The 19,531-nt window shown below is 44.4% G+C and overlaps 1 protein-coding gene across 13 annotated transcripts in view; it reads right to left on the bottom strand.

Annotated features, from left to right (window-relative positions):
- LOC137632938 (uncharacterized) overlaps positions 1–19,531 on the bottom strand; it is a 183,803-nt gene that overhangs the window by 69,233 nt on the left and 95,039 nt on the right. For 11 of the 13 annotated variants that reach the window (XM_068365048.1, XM_068365049.1, XM_068365053.1 and 8 more), the window contains one exon: positions 1,936–2,043. The exons of the other annotated variants lie outside the window; for them this stretch is intronic. In XM_068365048.1, coding sequence (XP_068221149.1) covers positions 1,936–2,002 — 67 coding nt within the window. In that variant the 5' untranslated portion in view covers positions 2,003–2,043. The remainder of the gene's footprint in view (positions 1–1,935; positions 2,044–19,531) is intronic. 13 annotated transcript variants of the gene reach the window in all.

Here is a 19,531-nt window from a genome sequence, read left to right on the forward strand (position 1 = left end):
ATCTCCTGAAGGCGAAAACCGGTTAGGCGTTCGTAATTAAGAAGAAGAACGTTGAGATCGTGATAACCTAAGGTTTTGTGATCGCTGCGATCTCTGTGGCAATCACTGATCGTCACAAAAGACGTCCTGACGGATGTCTAACATCGGATTGTCGCAAATGACATCCTGACTGACCAGGTAGACGAGGTGATGACTCTCGCCCCTGTAACCGTTGAACAGAATAAATTCTGAACTCATCGTTGGATTGTCGCGAACGACATCCTGACCGACCAGGAAAACTAGGTGATGAGCCTTGCCCCTGCGATCGTTAAGTCCGTCGATCTGATGTACTTTTGTTTTAAATTTTGGGTGTATTTTATAAATCTAAATATTTCAGGTGTCATGATCAGATCAGCTGATCTGATCACAGCACCCAAACTACTTATATTGATAAAATACACCCAAAATTTAAAACAAAAGTACATAAATGTTTTATTAAAGCTCAATTAACTATCTAAATAACAGAGAGAGAGAGAGAGAGAGAGAGAGAGAGAGAGAGAGAGAGAGAGAGAGAGAGAGAGAGAGAGAGAGAGAGAGAGAGAGAGAGAGAGAGAGAATCAGCTGTTGAAAAGTAATCAAATGCAGTCTTTGTTTATTTATTTAGAAGAAACAATTATTATCGAGATATTTAAGTTTTTAGTTTATAAATTTTATTTCTGTTTACAAAAGTATAGATAACATACTGTCCAAGAGATAACATATAGGAAGTTGCATCCTGCTTCTAAAGTAGTGGCACAGGCTACAAGTCTTGAACGAAAACACCGAACACTTACAGTACGTACAGTTAAGCTGTATTATAGTAATATTACTGTAGATATATTACAGTAATATACACTACAGTATCAGTGAGTACAGTACAGTATTACTAGATAGGAACAACTTTTGTCATACAGAACAGTAAGGGGATGATGACGACTCGATAAACTTTATTTTAGCACAATACTGTACTATAACTTACTTTGTCCGGTACGTAGAGTACATGTGTGCAAATGTGCTGTACACTGTACATATGATTATAAACTGTTTTAGAAACTAAATTAAAACAATATTAGGCTGTATTTACTGAGTTAATCATCAGCTTGGGCACCCGCTCGTGGCAAGGGGCAGTGACCTTTTAGGTTAGGAGTTAGCCCAACCTAGTGTAGTATTTATTTGCTTATCACGCCTGTGTCTATAACCAAGCTATCACGAATAACCAGGCTGGACTGTAATCAGCGCAGAAGAATCCTTCTGATAACTCGCGGGGACAACCATCTACATCTAAAATCTGCCACATTACTCTGTAATGGATCGTCAGGTGGTTGTGGGTGTGTAATAAAAACACAGTCATATCTGTAAATAAAAAAACGAGTGTAAAGCAATAGTTATAAATGGCTAAGCCTTGAAAAGAGAGAGAGAGTAGACGTCCGCTCTTCATCAGCCAAAAAGAAAAATAGACGTGGTTCATTGAACTGTGAGTAGATATAGGTGGCTGGGTACCCCCAGACACTCCTTACCTACCCACTGTTAGTGGTTAGGTAGGTTGCCACCTTGCACTTTAAATCTAATGGCTACCTTCCAGCTCTGCTGAAAGCATAGTCCACATAAATAACGAAAGTTTTGTTAGTATGGGAACAACTAAGAATATAACTTTATCAACATGGTAATCAACTTTTCAGGACAACTGAATTAGAAGAGCCAGTTTCCAGATTAACGGAAAATGCCAATTACCATTTCTAGCATGCTTAAAACTCATAGATGAGCATTTCCAATCAATGCTAACTTAAACTTTTATGATAATACAGTTGCAAGTACAAATACTGATATTTTTGGTGGTCCATCAGGCTATAAAATTCAGTGCTACTGAAAATATTCTTGAAGTTACAGAATGCAGGGAGTTGGATTTTATTTACTTACTTATTAGTTTCTGATAAGATGATACTAGCACGCCAGGAATTCGTAGATGTGGCTCTGGGGTGACCATACTTGTCAATACTGTATTTGCTCCCTTAATATCAGCAAATGCTGCAAAGACATACACACACACCCTGTATTCCTTAGCCTTCAAATTACCTGAACTAAGCACAAAAAATACACTACAGGAAACTAAAGATTCAAGTACAAAAGTGAACATACTAAAACAGGATGAAAAGCAAAATGAGCCTCAATACAATTGTACATGTTACCCATCCATCCTACTAAAAAATGTCACATTCAACCAACACAGTTTCATATAGCTTCAATCAGCTTCATACAGGTTTAACCAATTTTATTCAGGATTAACAACATTCAAAATGAACTACAAAATCCCATTACCCATGTCGCTCCACATAAATTACTTCATCCCTATTATCAATGCAAGCTAAATTAGCGATATTTTTACTAGACACAAATCCATAATACATGACAGTTGTGCACGCCCTCAGAAGAAACACCAAACATTTACAATGGCCATACACAAACCTGATAGAAAGATATTCATTTACCTTCAAAACAATTGACAAGCGTTTGTCCTAAAAACAGAAGATGACAAGGAGATTTAATACCTGGAGGTGTCCTATTGCCGGATTTGTAAAGCCGAACCGCATGTAGGGCAAAAATTTAACTCGCCTGTGGCGTGACCTACCAAAGCACGGTAGCTCACGATGTTTGATAAAATTTTGATATCAGTGGTACCTCAGTTCAGATAGAATAATCGTTTTAAAAGGACATAAGCTCTCATTTTATTGCTTAAAGGATGCTTAGTTCATGTTTTGCATAAGTATGCACTCCAAGACTCAGCAAAACCTTAAATCAATTGGTCACATTTCATCAGTATGTACAGTATCCTGTATGTTATACCTTTTGCATATTTTTTTTAAACCATGAAGACAGAAGACCATCACATGAATAATTAAACAAACCCTATATAATAATTCACTTTTCATTTTTTATATTAATTATAAAGACAGTGAAAACAAATATGACAAACTTGTAACAGAGTTTGTATTTTTTCTAACATACAAACCCGAATTCTTTACTGTAGGAGATATTCTAGAGCGAGCTGGAAAATACGGCAGAAAAACCTTAACAAGGTCGTTAACAACCGGGCACGTAGTTATCCACCTGTTAGCGGTGGGGGACCGCCGGTCGGTAGCTAATGTTTACCTTCAATCAAATTCTAGCTAGGACTATTCTAGGGGCGGTGATGGAGGGAAGATTTGTGTAAAGAATTCGGGTTTGTATGTTAGGAAAAATACAAACTCTGTTACAAGTTTGTCATTTGTTCCTACACTGATACAAACCCTCATTCTTTACTATAGGAGACTTAGTCCTGAGGCTAAGGAGGCCAAGGAGTTCCCTATTCATAGGGAAGATAGTCCTCAGACTAGACTCTCTTGAAGAAAAAATCTCCTGTAACCAGCTCTTAAGACTTGGGAGACTGAGAAATTTCTCTTAAATGCCAGTGAGGCAGCCACTCCCCTAACTTGATAGGCTTTGGGTTGTGCTGCCTCTGGGTCTTCGTGAATAGCCCTCGCAATAACTTTCTTGAGCCAGACAGAGATGATGTTGTGAGAGATTCTCTTCTTTACCTTGTTGGTACTAAGGAAGAGATGACAGAGACATAGTCTGAAAGGTCTGGTGCGCTTCAGGTATTTCCTTAGCGTTCTGACTGGGCATAGTAACAACTGGTCTGTATCCTGTGTTACCTTATTGAGGCTGGAAAATTGAAATTCTTGAAATCTCTCATAGGAAGATAAAGGATTCTGAGTCTTAGCCACAAAGCCTGGTACAAAGTTGAGAGAGACTTCCCCCCATCCCCTAGAACGGGTGAGGTCGTAAGACAGACCATGTAGCTCACTGACCCTTTTAGTTGAGGCCAGAGCTACGAGAAAGACCGTCTTACGGGTCAGAAAGTAATCTGAGGCCCTATTTAAGGGCTCATAGAGCAGACCCTTCAGGGAACGTAAAACCAAAGACACGTCTCTAGGTGGCTGTCTAATCTCAACTGGGGGACAAGATTACTCAAAACCTCGAATCAACAAGGCGATATCTTCCGAGGCGGAAAGGTCAACTTCTCTGTCTACAGATGAGGCTCAAGGCTGAGCGATAGCCCTTAATCGCTGAGACTGAGAGGAGCTTGCCTCCCTGAGGTACAAAAGGAAGTCTGGAAACTACTGATTCCCTCCTTTTGAGAACCCATTGCCCCACATGGTCGCTGTTGTAGCAGTTAGGAAGTCCACTGTCTTGGCCCAGCAGCTAGGACTTCCCGTAAGGACTGCATGGAATCTTGGTTTGACAGGTTCTCGTGACTCGCGAGGTAGCCGACTGTACCAGACCACGTGTCAAGCCAAGATAGAGCCTCCAGAAGGGACACTGAAGCCGCTTCCATTGCTGAGGCTTCTGTGGCTGAGAAAGAGACTGGAAGAGTAGAGTCTCTCCGAGGAGCAGCCAGGTGTGAGCCTCGCCGTGAGGGGATCCAAGGTCAGAGGAGAGGGGTTGGTGTCTCTGATCTTGTAAAAGCGCTTTTGTCTCTTAAACGGGAATTGCAAAAGTTTATGGGATCCCTGAGACTTTAGGGAACCCGTTTCTCCCGAGACATCCTACGAGACCTTCCTCAGACGGCCTGCAGTGTGAACAGACCAGGGAAATTTAATTCTGGTCTTAAGGTTCGGTGGAGGACGAAATAGCCTGTCTAGGGCTGGAGCGTCAAGGGGTCGAGGAGACAGATGCAAATCGCTGAGGCCTGAGATATTACACGTAGTTCTTAGAGCCCTTAAATAGGATTCTAAAGTCCTTCAACGGCGGCTCTTCCGAGGAATCCTCAGGCTGCGCTAATTCCTCGTGTGTTATTACACGTGAAGTGGAGACATGAGTAGCAGACAAACCTTTTGTCTTATCGAAAGGGGAAGAGCGATAGAAGTCGGAGTGTCTGGAGGTAACGGCGAAGTAGGAGACCGTTCACGAGAGTCGGAAGACTCTGTCATAAGAGTAAAACTCTTGATGACGATAGCCACGCGCATAGCGCTAATTGTGCATGAACACTTTGCCCGACGAGAGTCGCAAGACTCTGAACTGTTACCTAGATTTTGGGGTATTTCACCGTTGTATATTTGTTGTGTAGTGAACGTTGGGTTGTGGTCAGCATTCGGACACTAGGCAGTTCGGGTGCTACTTCTGGCCACAGTCCGCAAACCACTACACTGTCATAAGAATAAAACTCTTGATGACGATGGTCGCGTGCATAGCACTAATTGCGCGCGCACGAACACTTTACGTGACGAGAGTCGGAAAACTCTGTCATCAGAGTAAAACTCTTGATGACGATGGTCGCGTGCGTAGCGCTAATTGCGCGCTCGTGAACACTTTGTGTGACGAGTCAGAAGACTCTCTATCATAAGAGTAAAACTCTTAACGGTGACGTGCACAGTGTTGGTTGCGCGCGCGAACACTCCGCGCGACAAGAGTCCGAAGACTCTCTGTCATAAGAGTAAAACTCTTGGTGACTTGCTTCACAAGAACCAGAAGGTTCATCATGATCACGTGAGCCCCTAGAGGTCGTGTTGCGAGACCTCGAAGGGTCAGAGCAACGGGAAACCAAAGTTTCCCTGTCACGAGACACCGAAGTGTCATGTGACTAAAGGCACGAGAGCCCAAGGGTTCAGCAACCTGTGTTGCGAGACAACGAAGGGATAGAGCAACGGGAAACTGAAGTTTCCTTGTCACGAGACACTGAAGGGTCAGCGTGACTAACGGTACGTGAGCCCGAAGGATCAGCGTAACCATTGTTACGAGAGCCCGAAGGCTCAGCATAACTGAAACTTGAAGGTTCCAAGTCATGTGAACTCGAAAGTCCAGCGCGACAGAGGGCCGAAGGACTCCTAAGGTCATGGGAACCTGCAGGATTAACATGACGTGAGCCCGAAGGCTCACGATCAAGCCAGCTCAAAGGGTGATCGTCACGAGACCCCGAAGGGTCAACGTGAGGAGAAACAGCAGGTTCAAAAAGATGTTCCTTCACAGTACGAGGAGGAGAACGTCCGGGATGGAGAGGAGTTACAAACCCTTCCACCTTACGAACCTCCGGAGAGGAACGTTCAGCAGACTCTGCCCGAGGGGGAGACTGTTCCAGATCTAAAGATAACTCCTCCGCGGGGGAGGTTTGTTCTCCCGAAGGAAAACGTCGCTTAAGACCAGGCTCTCGCTCCGCCCCGGGAAGAAAACCATAATCGTAAGGGGGAGAGATCGTGGATCAGTAAACTCCTACAAGTTTTCTCTCGCGAACGAGAGTAAAATTCTCCCAAAGGAGATTGCCTAAAACAAGCTTTCTCCCAGCTCTATGGGAAACAAGCGTAGGCGTAATAATCTCTCTCTCTCTCGCGAAAAGTCCTCCCGAAGGACAACATTGCCTAAGACAAGATTTCTCCAAGCTCTATGGGAAATAAGCGTAGGCGTAATAATCTCTCTCTCGTGAACGAGGGAGAAGTCCTCCCGAAGGAGGACATCGCCTGAGACAAGCCTTCTCCCAGCTCCATGGAAAAAAAATGTAGGCGTAATAATCTCCCTCTCGCGACGAGAGAGAAGTCCTCCCGAAGGAGGACATCGCCTGAGACAAGCTTTCTCCCAGCTCTATGGGAAAAAAGTGTAGGCGTAATAATCTATCTCGTGAACGAGGGAGAAGTTCCCCTCGAAGGAGGAACAAGCCTTAGCCTTAATTTTCCCTAGCTCAAGGGGACAAGGCACAGTCTTTGGCAACGAGATAGCAGAATCAAAACTCGCCGAGCTGTCCGCAATTCTTCCTGAAAGAGGGAAGGTTGCTGAGCGGCTGAAGTAGGGAAGCTCTCCCTCAGAAGGGGCTGCACCCCAATTCTGGGAAAGGTTAACACTCCCTCATAAGGGGAGGTTCTCCAACCCCTGGAGGCGAACCTCCTGGCAGCAATCTATGCTTCCCATCAACAAGTCTTGTTCAAGTTGAAGGTTGACAACGAGTGCTACATCGTTGCAATACATAATGGTTTGTGTCAAAGAAAGCTTTATGGTTTGTGTATGAAAAATCTATTTTTGAGTGAGATAGCCATGTCGTCCTGATGGAAGGTTCCTATTGGTAGCTTTCTAAGGGATATTTGGCTACAGTGATATTCCCAGAAAATCAAATTTTAGGTCTCCAGAATTCTAACTGCAGGCACGAATATCCTTAAAATTTTCCCTAAGGATATCGCATAATATCAGGGGACGTATATCTTGATATGACACATAGCAATCTTCACCCCGAATAGTGTTTTCGTTTCAAGGGGGAAGAGTAGCGTAAATAGAAGGGGAGCCGTTATCAAGGTTACCCTTCCTCCCGTACTATTACGAGTATCCAAGATGGCACTTATTCCTTGTAGCATTGAGCATGGTGCTACAGATATAGTAGTTTCGGGAGGGATCTTGCCTAGGCTTTTTCTATGGAAAAGGAGGGTGGGTCCATCAGGACAACATGGCTATCTCACCCAAAAATAGATTTTTCGCTTCGCTCAAAATCCGTTTTTTGGGCTTAGGCCATGTCATCCTGATGGAGTTTACCAGAGAATTACTAAAAAGTACTGTATCTGTGGATTTTCATAGGTGCCTTAACCTTGGGACAGATTTTCCTATGGTCATCCAGACCGTTGAGACATATGACGTTACTGTTATACGTCATTACCCCTAATAATATGCCATGTTAGAGCTTCCTGCCCCCTGCAGGGAAGAGTCATAATAGACAGTAGGAAAGGGGTCTCCAGGTTTGAATATACTGTATGAACAAACATAGTATCAACTAGATATACAAGCATCTCACAGTTTGTATATTCTTGTTGGAACAAAAGTATCAACTATATTTATTGTCCGTACATACAATAATATGAGGTATACTTAGGTAAGTAAGTAAGAAACTCTGGCTATACTTTATTTTTTTCAATTATGGGGCGAAATAAGACGCAATTACACATTAATAGACATTTATTCACGAAAAAATGGCATAGATAGAATAGCATGTGTAATATATATTCTTATATATTAGGAGAATCATACATATATCTACAACTTGAAACAGAAAATTTTTCTACCTGAAAGGGAAGAAATGATTTAGTGCCACTATGAAATTTGAAAATTGAATAAAATTTTCTAATATAGTTTTCTGTAATTGTTGGATATTATCAACACTGTGTACAGTACACACAGCACAAGTGTTATTTGTATAATTCTACACCTGAGGTTTTTGAACAGTCTTTTACCGTCACCATGGTGACACTCACTTCAAAGGTATTGCACTGGAAGGTGTCCACACTTTTACACTGTAATTGAGAGTCCCAATCAATTCACTGTTCATCGCAGCACTAGACGACAGGTTTTAATACACTACCTGCCGCCACCATGTAATGCTTCAACTCATGCACTTGCTTTGCATAATGTTTGTAGAACACTCTGGATGACTTCCCATCCAGTGTATGAGCAAAGACGCTCGAAGTCCATATACTGAAAAAAGTTCAGTGATGAAGCAATTTTTCTTGGATCATGACCTGCGGGTGTACTGTCAGGATCCGCTCTGCGAATAAAGTAGGTAAGCTTCGCCCTTAGTTGTTTTAGGGATAAGTTTGATCCTGAAGTTTCTCATTTAAAGAGCTGTCCTTCCCTGAAGTCTGAAGTTCTTCAAAGATAGACCTTTAGACATTCTACTGGACACAGAGACACATCTTCCTTCAGAGGGCAGATTCTCCAGGGACCCCATCTCTTAGTGGGTAGCATGTTTTTGGCGAGAAAGATTGGATCAGAAGAGAGATTCAGTTCTCCCACTTCTGTGTACTGAATATGGCCCTCGTTTCTAGATAGGGCCACTACAGGTATTTCACTAACTCTAGCCCGAGGGTATAGCAAACAGGAAAATAACTTTTTGAGTTAGATCCTTGAGAGAGCAATCTTCATTGTTCACTATTGAAGTGTAATGTAGGACCTTGTCCAAGGACCATGAAATGGGCTTTGGAGGAGCTGCAGGCCTGAGTCTAGCACATGCCTTCGGGATCTTGTTAAAGATTTCGTTCGACAGGTCTACTTGAAAGGCGTATAGAAGAGGTCTAGTCAGTGCCGACTTACACTTAGTTATCATATTGGCTGCCAGGCCTTGTTCATGAAGGTGGCTAAAGAAGGACAGACAAAAGTCTATTGAGATTTCTTTTGGTCCTTTTGCTTTGACGAAAGCAACCCACTTATTCCAAGACGGTTCATATTGTCTTCTGGTTGACTTGGACTTGTATTCTTCTAAGAAGTCTATACTGCCTTTTGAGATCCCAAATGTTTTCTTAACCGCTGGGGCGAGAAAATCATGAGATGAAGGTTTTGGGTTCTCTGTGATGAAGCGAAGACAGTCGACTTCTGCACTTGTTGAGATAGTGCTGGGTTTGCTAGAGGGACCAGCCTCAGCTTCAGTTCTATTACTAGAGGGAACTAGTTGCTCTTGGGCCACTTGGGAGCCACTAGAGCTGCCGTTCCTCGGAAGGATCTCAGCCTGTTGAGGACCTTCAGTAGGAGATTGGTCGGAGGGAACAGGTAAATCCGGTTCCATCTGTTCCAGTCGAGGGACATGACGTCCATCGCTTCCGCTAGAGGGTCCTCGTATGGGGCTACATATCGAGGTAGTTTCTTGTCGCTCGTCGCGAAGAGGTTGATCTGCAGTTCCGGGACTTGTTGTAAGATGAAGGAGAATGAGTCTGCGTCTAGGGACCATTCTGACATTATCGGCTTGAGCCTGGATAGAGCGTCTGCCGGCACATTGCGGAACCCTTGAAGGTGAACTGCTGACAGGTGCCATCTCTTCTTTTCTGCTAGACGGAAGATGGCTAATATCACATGGTTGATATGAGGCGATCTTGAGCCTTGTCGATTCACACACCTCATTATCACTTTGCTGTCCAGGATCAGCCTGATGTGGGCTGATCTGCGAGGAGAGAGTCTTTTCAATGTCAAAAGGACTGCCATGGCCTCCAAAATGTTGATGTGAAAGGTCTTGAACAGAGAAGACCAAGTCCCTTGGACTCTCCTTTGATGGGAGTGACCTCCCCATCTTTCCGTCGAGGCGTCTATGTGGATGGTTATCGATGGTGGAGGTGGTTGTAAGGGCACAGTCCTCTTTACGTTCTTGGCCTTCGACCATGGCTTGAAAAGTGATCGTTGTAAGGTCGGTATCGGTCTTCTTTGATCTCTTCGAGCGTTAGATGCCTATCTTCTCCAGACTTCTGATGCATCATTTAATTGTGCTTTTAGCACTGGGTCTGTCACTGCTGCAAACTGGAGAGAGCCCAGTACTCTTTCCTGTTGGCGTCTTGAGATCCTATCGGATTTCAGTAATCTCTTGACAGATCCTGCAATCTCTCTCCTCTTCCTTGGGGGAATGGAGAGACAGCGTGACTTCAAGTTCCAATGGATTCCCAGCCATTGAAACTCCTGAGCTCGAGAAAGTCGAGACTTCTTGATGTTGATCTTGAATCCCAGATGTTCTAGGAACTGGATCACTTTCTTGGATGCTTGCAGACAAGCCATTCTGGATGCTGCCCACACCAGCCAGTTGTCCAAGTATGTTGCTACCTGAACGCCTTCTAGGCGTAGTTGTTGAACAACTGCGTCTGCAAGTTTCGTGAAGATCCTTGGGGCTGTGTTTAATCCGAAGGACATGGCTCTGAAGACGTACTTCTTCTTCTGTAGCCTGAATCCTAGGTAGGAAGAGAGGGGGCGGTTGACTGGAATAATCCAGTAAGCATCTGCCAGGTCTATTGAGACTGTGTACGCCCCTTTGGGTAACAGGGTTCTTATGTGCTGAAGGGTTAACATCCTGAACTTGCTGTTCTCGATGAACTTCTTGAGTGGCGACAAGTTCAGAATGACTCTGAGTTTGTCTGAGTCCTTCTTGGGAACACAAAACAGCCTTCCCTGGAATTTGATAGACTTTGTCCTCCTTATCACCCGTTTGCTCAATAGTTCTAGGGTATATTCTTCCAGTAAGTGGGTGGAGTGTTGGAAGAACTGAGGAAATTATGTTGGAGCCTCACTCCAACTCCATCCAAGTCCGTTCTTGATTAGGCTGTGGGCCCAAGGATTGAAGGTCCAACGATCCTGAAATTGTTGGAGCCTCCCTCCTACCTGAAGCATCTCATTGCTTCTTTTGTCCGGAGGATTTACCTCCCTGACCGCGTCCTCCCCTACCTCGTGAGGGGTGTTTTGAGGAGCCCCGTTTGGAGCCTCTACCTTTGGGACGAAAGGTAGAGGTCTGCCTCTTGAACCCAGGGTTAAATGCTGGTGACTGGGCAACCAGCTGTTGAGGCACCATCTGGAAAGTGGTTTGCAGTTGAGCAACCACTTGGGGCACCGCGGTCATGGTGACTGTGGGATGTTGTGGCTGGGCAGGCCGAGAAGGTAGTCTAGGCCTCTTAGTCTTCCTCTTAGGTTGGGGACCCGCATCCGGGGAAGAATTCCGTTTAGATGACATGCCCCACTTCTGGAAAAGGTTCCTATTCTCCGTGGTGGCTCTGTCAACTACCTCCTTTACCACTTCATTTGGGAAGAGGTCTTTGCCCCAGATATTGGAAGCTATCAGCTTCCTGGGTTCGTGTTTTACTGTTGCTGAAGCAAACACGAACTCTCTGCATGCTCTCCTGGCTTTCGTAAAACCATACAGGTCCTTTACCAAGGTAGCCATGTGCATCTTGGCCATGACCATGTTCATGTCTGGGGTGCTCTTTAAGCCTGCGCACATCTCCATACAGTTCGGTAGGGATAGGGATCCGCTAGTCTTTCTTTCGTCTCTTATTCCCTACGCAAGAGAAAGTCTGACAGCTTTGAGAGATTCTCGTTGAACTGTCGTCCAGCGATATCTGCCTCCAACTTCCCAACTGAGAAGGTAAGATGGACTTCTTTCCAATCCTTATCCTCCATGGGCAGGGCTAATGACAGGGGTCTACACTCTTCCAGTGTAGGACAAGGTTTGCCTGCCTCTATTGCCTTGACAATGGCTTTAAAAGCCTTCAATGTAAAGGGGAAGGCTATTGACGCTGGAGCAAGAAAGATAGGATGTTTCTTGCTCAGGGCAGACACCTTAGAGTTTGTGTAGCCCACCTTCTTTAGGCTGCTCGACAAGAGAGCCTGTGCCTTCTCATGGTCAAATACCATGACCTCCTTGGGTTCCATCTCTTCCTTCAACACTGGCTCCTGCTTCAGTCGAATGAAGCAGTCTGGATAAGCACTGAGGCTTGGCCAGAACTGAATGTCATCAAGAAGGACGGCTCCCATCTTCTCCGAAATGTAGAGTTTGCCGTTGGTGATTGGCATAAACTCCGCATATCTCCAGGGATTAGTTTCGGACCAGGGTGGGAGGTCTTGAACTCTGAGTCTCTTGTGTGACCCACGGGAGGCGGAGAGTCGAGCTTCACGGAGCTCTCTCTCAAGTTTCGCTTCCCTAGCTTCACCTTGCTTGCGAATGCTCTCCATTAGAGCCGTAAGATTGGCCAGTGCCTGTCTCATGTTGTCTGATGGAGGGGCAGAAGATGTTGAGGGTAACGGCTCCAGTGCCGGCACCAACGGAAGAGACTCAGACTCGATTTCATCATCTTCCTTGAGAGGTAGTGTAGACTCCTCCTCTAGATCATCCTTAAGAAGATCCTTTTCGGTGTCTGTGGAAACCTCAGACATCCTTTCCTCCTGGTGGATGTCCATGCCTTGTAGTGCGTCACTGACTTCCGTCTCAACGGCAGTCTGGACTCAGAGTATTTCAGGTCGTGCCTGGGGTATGACAGCTTCAATACCCGCCTTAGGGAACAGCAAGATGCGCATCCTTTAATTAGAAAGGTACGGTCCCGTAGAGTTCTTTTGGAACCCTCATACCCATTTACGCAGCTTTGCTCGTGCTGCATCCCTTGACTCCGCTGACTTGGGGTCGTCGAAACCATCGGTCACCAAGGTCCGGCATATGCTGCAGTCTTGGGGGTCCCAGTACCGTAGGGTTGCTCTAGTGGTGATGCAGGGGGCATAAGACCTGCACCCTTTGTGGCCACAGAAGTCCTTACTCCTGTGGTTGCAGAAGATGATCTCGCACTTCACTAGGTCCTCCTGTAAAGAGAGGAAAATTAAATGAGTATGCAGTTGTTTATCTCACATGATAAACAATTTATGTAAAATATTAATATTAATATTTTAACCATTATAGCTTAGGATAGTCAAGCTAGAAAGGAACTAGGAAAGACACATACTTGTGTTTCCTGTCCAGCCAATTGCTGTGACCTTCCCCAAAATTAAAGCCATAGAGTATTCCTATTCAGGAAACCCAAGAGAAGGGTTCTAACCTCTAGGGGTAGATAAGTGTATCTTAACACTGACCCTTCTTAAGGTCTTTAATATTGTGGGGTAAATTGTTAACTGATTAACTATCAGTATATTGAAAGAAATCTTTTCTTTCGATATAGGATTGGTCTTAACAATAGGACAGTCTTCTAGACCACAGGGGAGAAGGTGGCGGCATCATACTACCACTTCAGGTGCGGTTTAGGGAGGCATAGCCTCCTATGCCGGCAGGGGAGTGACTACTCGCCCTGCTGCTCGGCCGCCGGCAGAAAGACTGAATACTCTGAGGTTCTGTTGAAAACCAAAGCCAGGATACTCGCCGGCAAAGGTGGGAGACAGAAAACACTAGCCTAGTCAAGCCGGAGTGACTACTCTATGGCGAGACCAAGATAGGGTTGTCACCTATGGCGACACTCAGAGGGAAGGAGGGATTACCCTTAAGTCTCCAAAGGAGACAAGTATCGAGTTATATAATTAATTCTAGGAGATATGTCTCCCGTTGAATTGATAAAACGATACACGAGGGTAAACTGGGATCATGTATGAAAGAATACTGAAATGCATAGGCTAGGTAGCCTAGCGCGGGGCGAGATTTCGGTTACCTAAATCGCCGAAACTCTAACATATACGATTGACATAAGGAAGAGGAAAAATATGCATAAATACATATATCTTTACCAGTATAATTGTGCCTAAATAGCTTTTATAATTTATTAATGTTATTACAACCAGGAAAGTCGTTCTGCTAACTAAATAACACGTGTCATGAACGACAGCGGCCATAGCGCCTCCGGTGATCGGCCAAGCTCCGAACACATAAAATTACTCTAATTTCTCTGTGAAGCAGGAGCTAAAAATTATACACTGTAAAGAATAAATATTCAACTTTCCAGAGGCAGAAGCTCGAGATTGCATGATTAATCCTCAGATAATCGATCACAACATTAGAGCAACAGGGAAAACCACCGTGCGAATTCGCTACAAAAATAGGAATAAGCGCCATCTTGGATACTCGTAACAGTACGGGAGGAAGGGTTAACCTTGATAACGGCTCCCCTTCTATTTTCGCCACTCTTCCACCTCGAAACGAAAACACTATTCGGGGTGAAGATTGCTATGTGTCGTATCAAGATATACGTCCCCTGATATTATGCGATATCCTTAAGGAAAATTTTAAGGATATTCACATCAGGAGTTAAAATTCTGGAGACCTAAAGATTAATTCTCTGGGAATATCACTGTAGCCAAATATCTCTTAGAAAGCTACCAATAGGAACCTTCCATCGGGACAACATGGCCTGAGCCCAAAAAAACAATTTTTATTTGGATGATGTGAGACACACTATTTTTTTATTTAGCCCTCAAGTGTCCCCCCCAAAAAAAAAAGAGCCTTAATCTGTTATTATTTCTTTTAACAGGTACTGACAGCAGGCCCCTACGCCCAGTAGGGAGAGAAGTTTAGCTTATTCTGAGTATATAGGAAAGATGAAGTTGCTTATTGCCTGTTGCCGTTGTGTTTAGTGGTCGGTGTTGCTGCTTTTTATTCATATAATCTTGCCTGTTAACTGGAAGTACTTTACTTTGTTGTTAGACTGAATAACACAAAAACGAGTGGTTTTTATTTCGGATAACTATAAACAGTTCGTGGAGGGGATGTAAACAAATGCATTATAAGGCCGTTGTCTATTGCTCGTGTTCGGCAGTCAACGCCGTAAAGTTGATGACTATTTTGTTTTGGTGTGCGAAGTATAACGACGAAGAATCTTGTTATATGAGATTGTGTCATAAACATTAATAGTTCACAGGAGCTATTGAAATGGAATATCTGGTCGTTGGTCCAGGAAGTGAATTCAGATGCTAGGAGGAGAGGGACTGTGTTCGAGTTTAGTCTGAATCGTTCCAGAATTATCAAAACCCCTTCCAAGAATGAGAGATTTAGGCACTACTGTTGTTGGTCAGAAAAGTTTTGATGACAACAAAACCTTATCACAGTGCGGGTTTACAATTGGAGATTTTCTAGACATTGCTATCATAAGCCCACAGAGACCTGCACAGCGTCGTATGCGGCGATACTATTCAGAAGCTAAGAATTTTTAAGTAACTTTGCAGCCTAATGGTAGACTGGATACTGATAAGGACAGTATTGCTTTCGGGAAAACTATTGCAGTACAGTATTTTCAGTTTTATATGTTTTTCCTAGATAGTTGACTTGATATTGATTTTTCAGGTTTATTACTGGTCATTACAGATGTCATAAAACCATAGTGTTGCGGGGTTCTCCTTCAAGCTTAGTGTAGGAGTAGTGCTGTTTGTTAAGATAGTTGCACCACCCAGGCAATACACACAGTTGTGTTTATGATGTACTAAAACATGTAGATGTTTGTAGCATAGCATTAGGAACTTCTTTGGAATGATATAGATTTTTTGTTCCATTTACAAATAAATATTTTTCTTGTTTTTATGAAGACAGCATTTCATTCCAGTTCCTTTCACCATTTTGTCCCCTTCTCAGCCACTGTTTTTTTTTTTTTTTTAGTATCATTGTTTTCTTTTCTTTTTATTGAACCTGAAAACGACATCTCTGAAAAAATATAATGCAATTACATTTTTTAGCTGGGTCCCCTTGCCCAGTATAAATCAAGGGGTGGTGCCCAGTGCTCCATTCTCTTGACCCATTATTCAGATTTTTGGTTTGCCACCGTTTTACCTTTTTGTGTAGTAAACGTTGGGGTGTGGTCGGCATTCGGACACAAGGCAGTTTAGGTGCTAATTCTGGCCACAGTTCGCAAACCACAACATCGTAACGTGGGCAGCTCATGAGCTGCCACATGAAGCGCAGGATAATGAACAGAGCGGCCGAAGCCACCGGCCAAGTGTTCTACGTCGCTGCTATCTGGGCGTGCTTTTTTTTCAGTCTCTCTAACACACTTCCCATTTTCTCTCTGCTCTCAACCAAAGAGAATGGTTGAACCCTTGCGTCTTCTTCCGAGGTTTTTGAGACACTCGTAATCCCTAACTCATTAGGGAGAAAGGGAACCGGGAAGGTTGTCCTGTCTGAAACACAAGGGCGAGGAGATGGACCCAGCGAGTGAATGACAGGAGACTTGCAAGATTGAGATGTCGAAGGGCGAGAGCGATATTTCTTTGAAGATAAGGAGTGAAAGCGAGGAAAAGTGCTCTTTCTGACTTTCCTAGAGCAAACGGAGACCCTCAAACTAATATACGAAGGAGAGGGTTCGAGGTCAGGACGTGTTTTGCCCTTGGCTGCGCTCCTAGCTTCTTAGATGATCCCTCGTAAGAGAAGACGACAGCGAGGCAGAATGATGACGAGAGGAAGAGCTCTTCTTAGGTTTGTGCCGAGAGCGCTTATAGTCTGAAGGCGAAATGTCTCGAGAAGAGACAGAAGGTGAGGAAGAGCGAGAACGATGATGTCTCTTCCTATATCGCCTGTCTCTCCAGCGAGAACTTCTCTCTCTCCCTCCTAGCCTCCGAAGAGGGCGAGGGCTATGACAAGGAGGAGAAGGTACTGCGATGTTTGCGCTTGCGAAGCTGTGTATTGTAGAAGTGTAAACGGTGTGAGAAGTAGGCACCGCAGGAGCTGATGTTACTACATCCGCTGAAACTTCAGCGGATGCCGACTGAGTTGACGAGAGATAGGCGAGGTCCGGAACTCCCGAGGGTTCCAAAACAGACGGGACCTGAGGCACAACTTTACCCGCAAGAAACTGGTTTCAAATTTCCTCTGAAGGAGAACCAGGAAGTCCAAGGGAAGGTAATACCGCTCATACATGATCTGGAATGGAAGCGATAACGGAGACATTCCCGGTGGCAGAAAACATTGCCCCATTAGGAGAGGTAACAGGATCCGCCTGACCAAGAGGAATAGGGGTTAAATCAATGGTGCCACTCTTCCTTGACTTCCCCCTGGAGGAGGGAGGCAAGGAAGAGTCTGAAGGGAGAGAACAAGAGACCGAAGAGGAGGCCCAAGACGCCTTACCTTTAGACGGCGAACCTGGAGGTAATAAGTCCTTCTAGGATTTCTTCTTCATCCTTTCTCGAACTTCTTCCACTGAGAGGGCGACCACTCTCTACATACTTGGCAGGGGGAGCCTTCAGAACACCTATGACCTCTGCACCCAGGGCATAGGGAATGAGGATCCACCACCCGCAGCGACATAAAGGTGCCACAGGATTTCAGGGGCACCCCGGAACACTTCCTCATAATAGAGGACATCACATCTAACAAAGAAAAGAAAAAAGGATTAATCAAAAACACAAAAAAGAAAGGCTAGTCTGCCAGTCAAACAAAAGAAGGAGTAGCGACTAGAATTCGATTGAAGGTAAACAGTAGCTACCGACCGGCGGTCCCCCACCACTAACAGGTGGGTAACTACCTGTCCGGTCGGTAACTACCTGTCCGGTCGTTAACGACCTTGTTAAGGTTTTTCTGCCGTATTTTCCAGCTCATGCTAGAATATCTCCTATAGTAAAGAATGAGGGTTTGTATCAGTGTAGGAACAAATATAAATTGTACTAGAAAACAAAAAGTAAGCGATATCATTTAAAAATTCAGTGGCCACTAGTAAAATTCCCTTTTATGAGTGCATATACACATCTTATATTAATTTGATAATTATTGTTTGTAGCAGTTTAATAGGATAAGATTCTATCCTCCCCTACCATAGTTGAGTATTTCTATCTTGTCTTCGTTCCTTGAATGAACTTGTACTTGTTTTTCTTTTTTGTAAGTTGTGTTGATAAAATATTTTGTAAATATATCTTTTTGTTAATATGACAAATTCGCAGATACTTTGTATTTTTCCTAACTATACAAACCTTAGCTATTTAATAGGGAGGTATTACTTTGGGCGTAGCTGAAATGACGAGCCATTAGAATTCTAACGAGGGTTTACTACCCCATCGCTAGTTAGCTGGGGTAGGGGAGGGTAGCTTGCTAGTGCCCCCCCCCCCTTCACACACACCTGTGCTTGAGCTCACTTTGCTTGGAGGTAGGACTTCAAGCGGGAGAGGGCTGGCGGGCAAGTTTGATTAAATAGCTAAGGTTTGTATAGTTAGGAAAAATACAAATTACAGTATCTACGAATTTGTCATTTGTTCCGTAACTGACATACAAACCATGCTATTTAATAGGGGTGACTCACCCATTAGGAAGGGTGGAGGTCCCAGCCAGTACTGGCTTTTTGGCTTTGCCCGGGGGCTCGTTATTGAGTGTATCAGCTCTCAAAATAAGGAGTCCCTGCACCTCGCTAGAATCTTGCTACGCAAGGACTGTGGCCTACGCAAGCTGTGTGTGAAGGTATAATAAAGTGTGACTCGTCCTAGGAAGTTGACCTGTAGTATTTTAGATGGAAACTTTAGGCTAGGACTCTCCCAATACCACCTCGTCAGGGTATGGGGACGTGACAGTATTAGCTTAATACTAGGAACACAAGGAAACATGGTTTACCTGCAGTGGTTTGAGGTCAGCTATGCAGAAAACCCAGGATGCTGCTTTCCCCAAGAGAGGGGAAGATGAAGAGAAGAATAAGGGCAAGACAAACTTTTTCATTCATGCAGACTAAAACCGGGTAACAATGCCCTCAACCTTCTGCTACTTGTCCAATAAGGAGCTTGAGGTTTTTAACCGGCTGTTGTGCAGCCACCACGGGGCTGATAGAGAACGTATCAAGCCTCCTGTGGGTCACGTCTTGCAGGTAGTGGGCTGTGAAGGTCGTCTGACGGTTCCACACCCCAGCTTGAAGAACCTGCGTCACTGAGAAATTCTTTTTGCAGGCCAAAGACATAGCTACGCCCCTGACATCATGTGCTCTAGGGTGACATGACGGAGGAGGGTCTGGATTCAGGGACAGATGGATCACCCTACGAATCCATGCCAAGATGGTGTTCTTGGTGACCCTCCTCTTAGTCCTCCCTGTGTTAACAAATAACGCTTGCACCTAAGGACGGACTGCAGCCATTCTTTTGAGATATAGCCTCAAACTCCTTACTGGGCACAGTAGGAGATGGTCTGGGTCATCTGTTACAGAACGGAGACTCGAAATCTGGAAGGAATCGAAGCGAGGATCTGCTACTCCTGGATTCTGAGTCTTAGCAATAAACTCAGGGACGAATTTGAACGTTACCTCCCCCCATCCCCTTGAATGGGCGATGTCATACGAGAGACCAT

This window comes from Palaemon carinicauda, chromosome 42 (genome assembly GCF_036898095.1).
Source record: "Palaemon carinicauda isolate YSFRI2023 chromosome 42, ASM3689809v2, whole genome shotgun sequence".
Taxonomy (NCBI): Eukaryota; Metazoa; Arthropoda; class Malacostraca; order Decapoda; family Palaemonidae; genus Palaemon; species Palaemon carinicauda.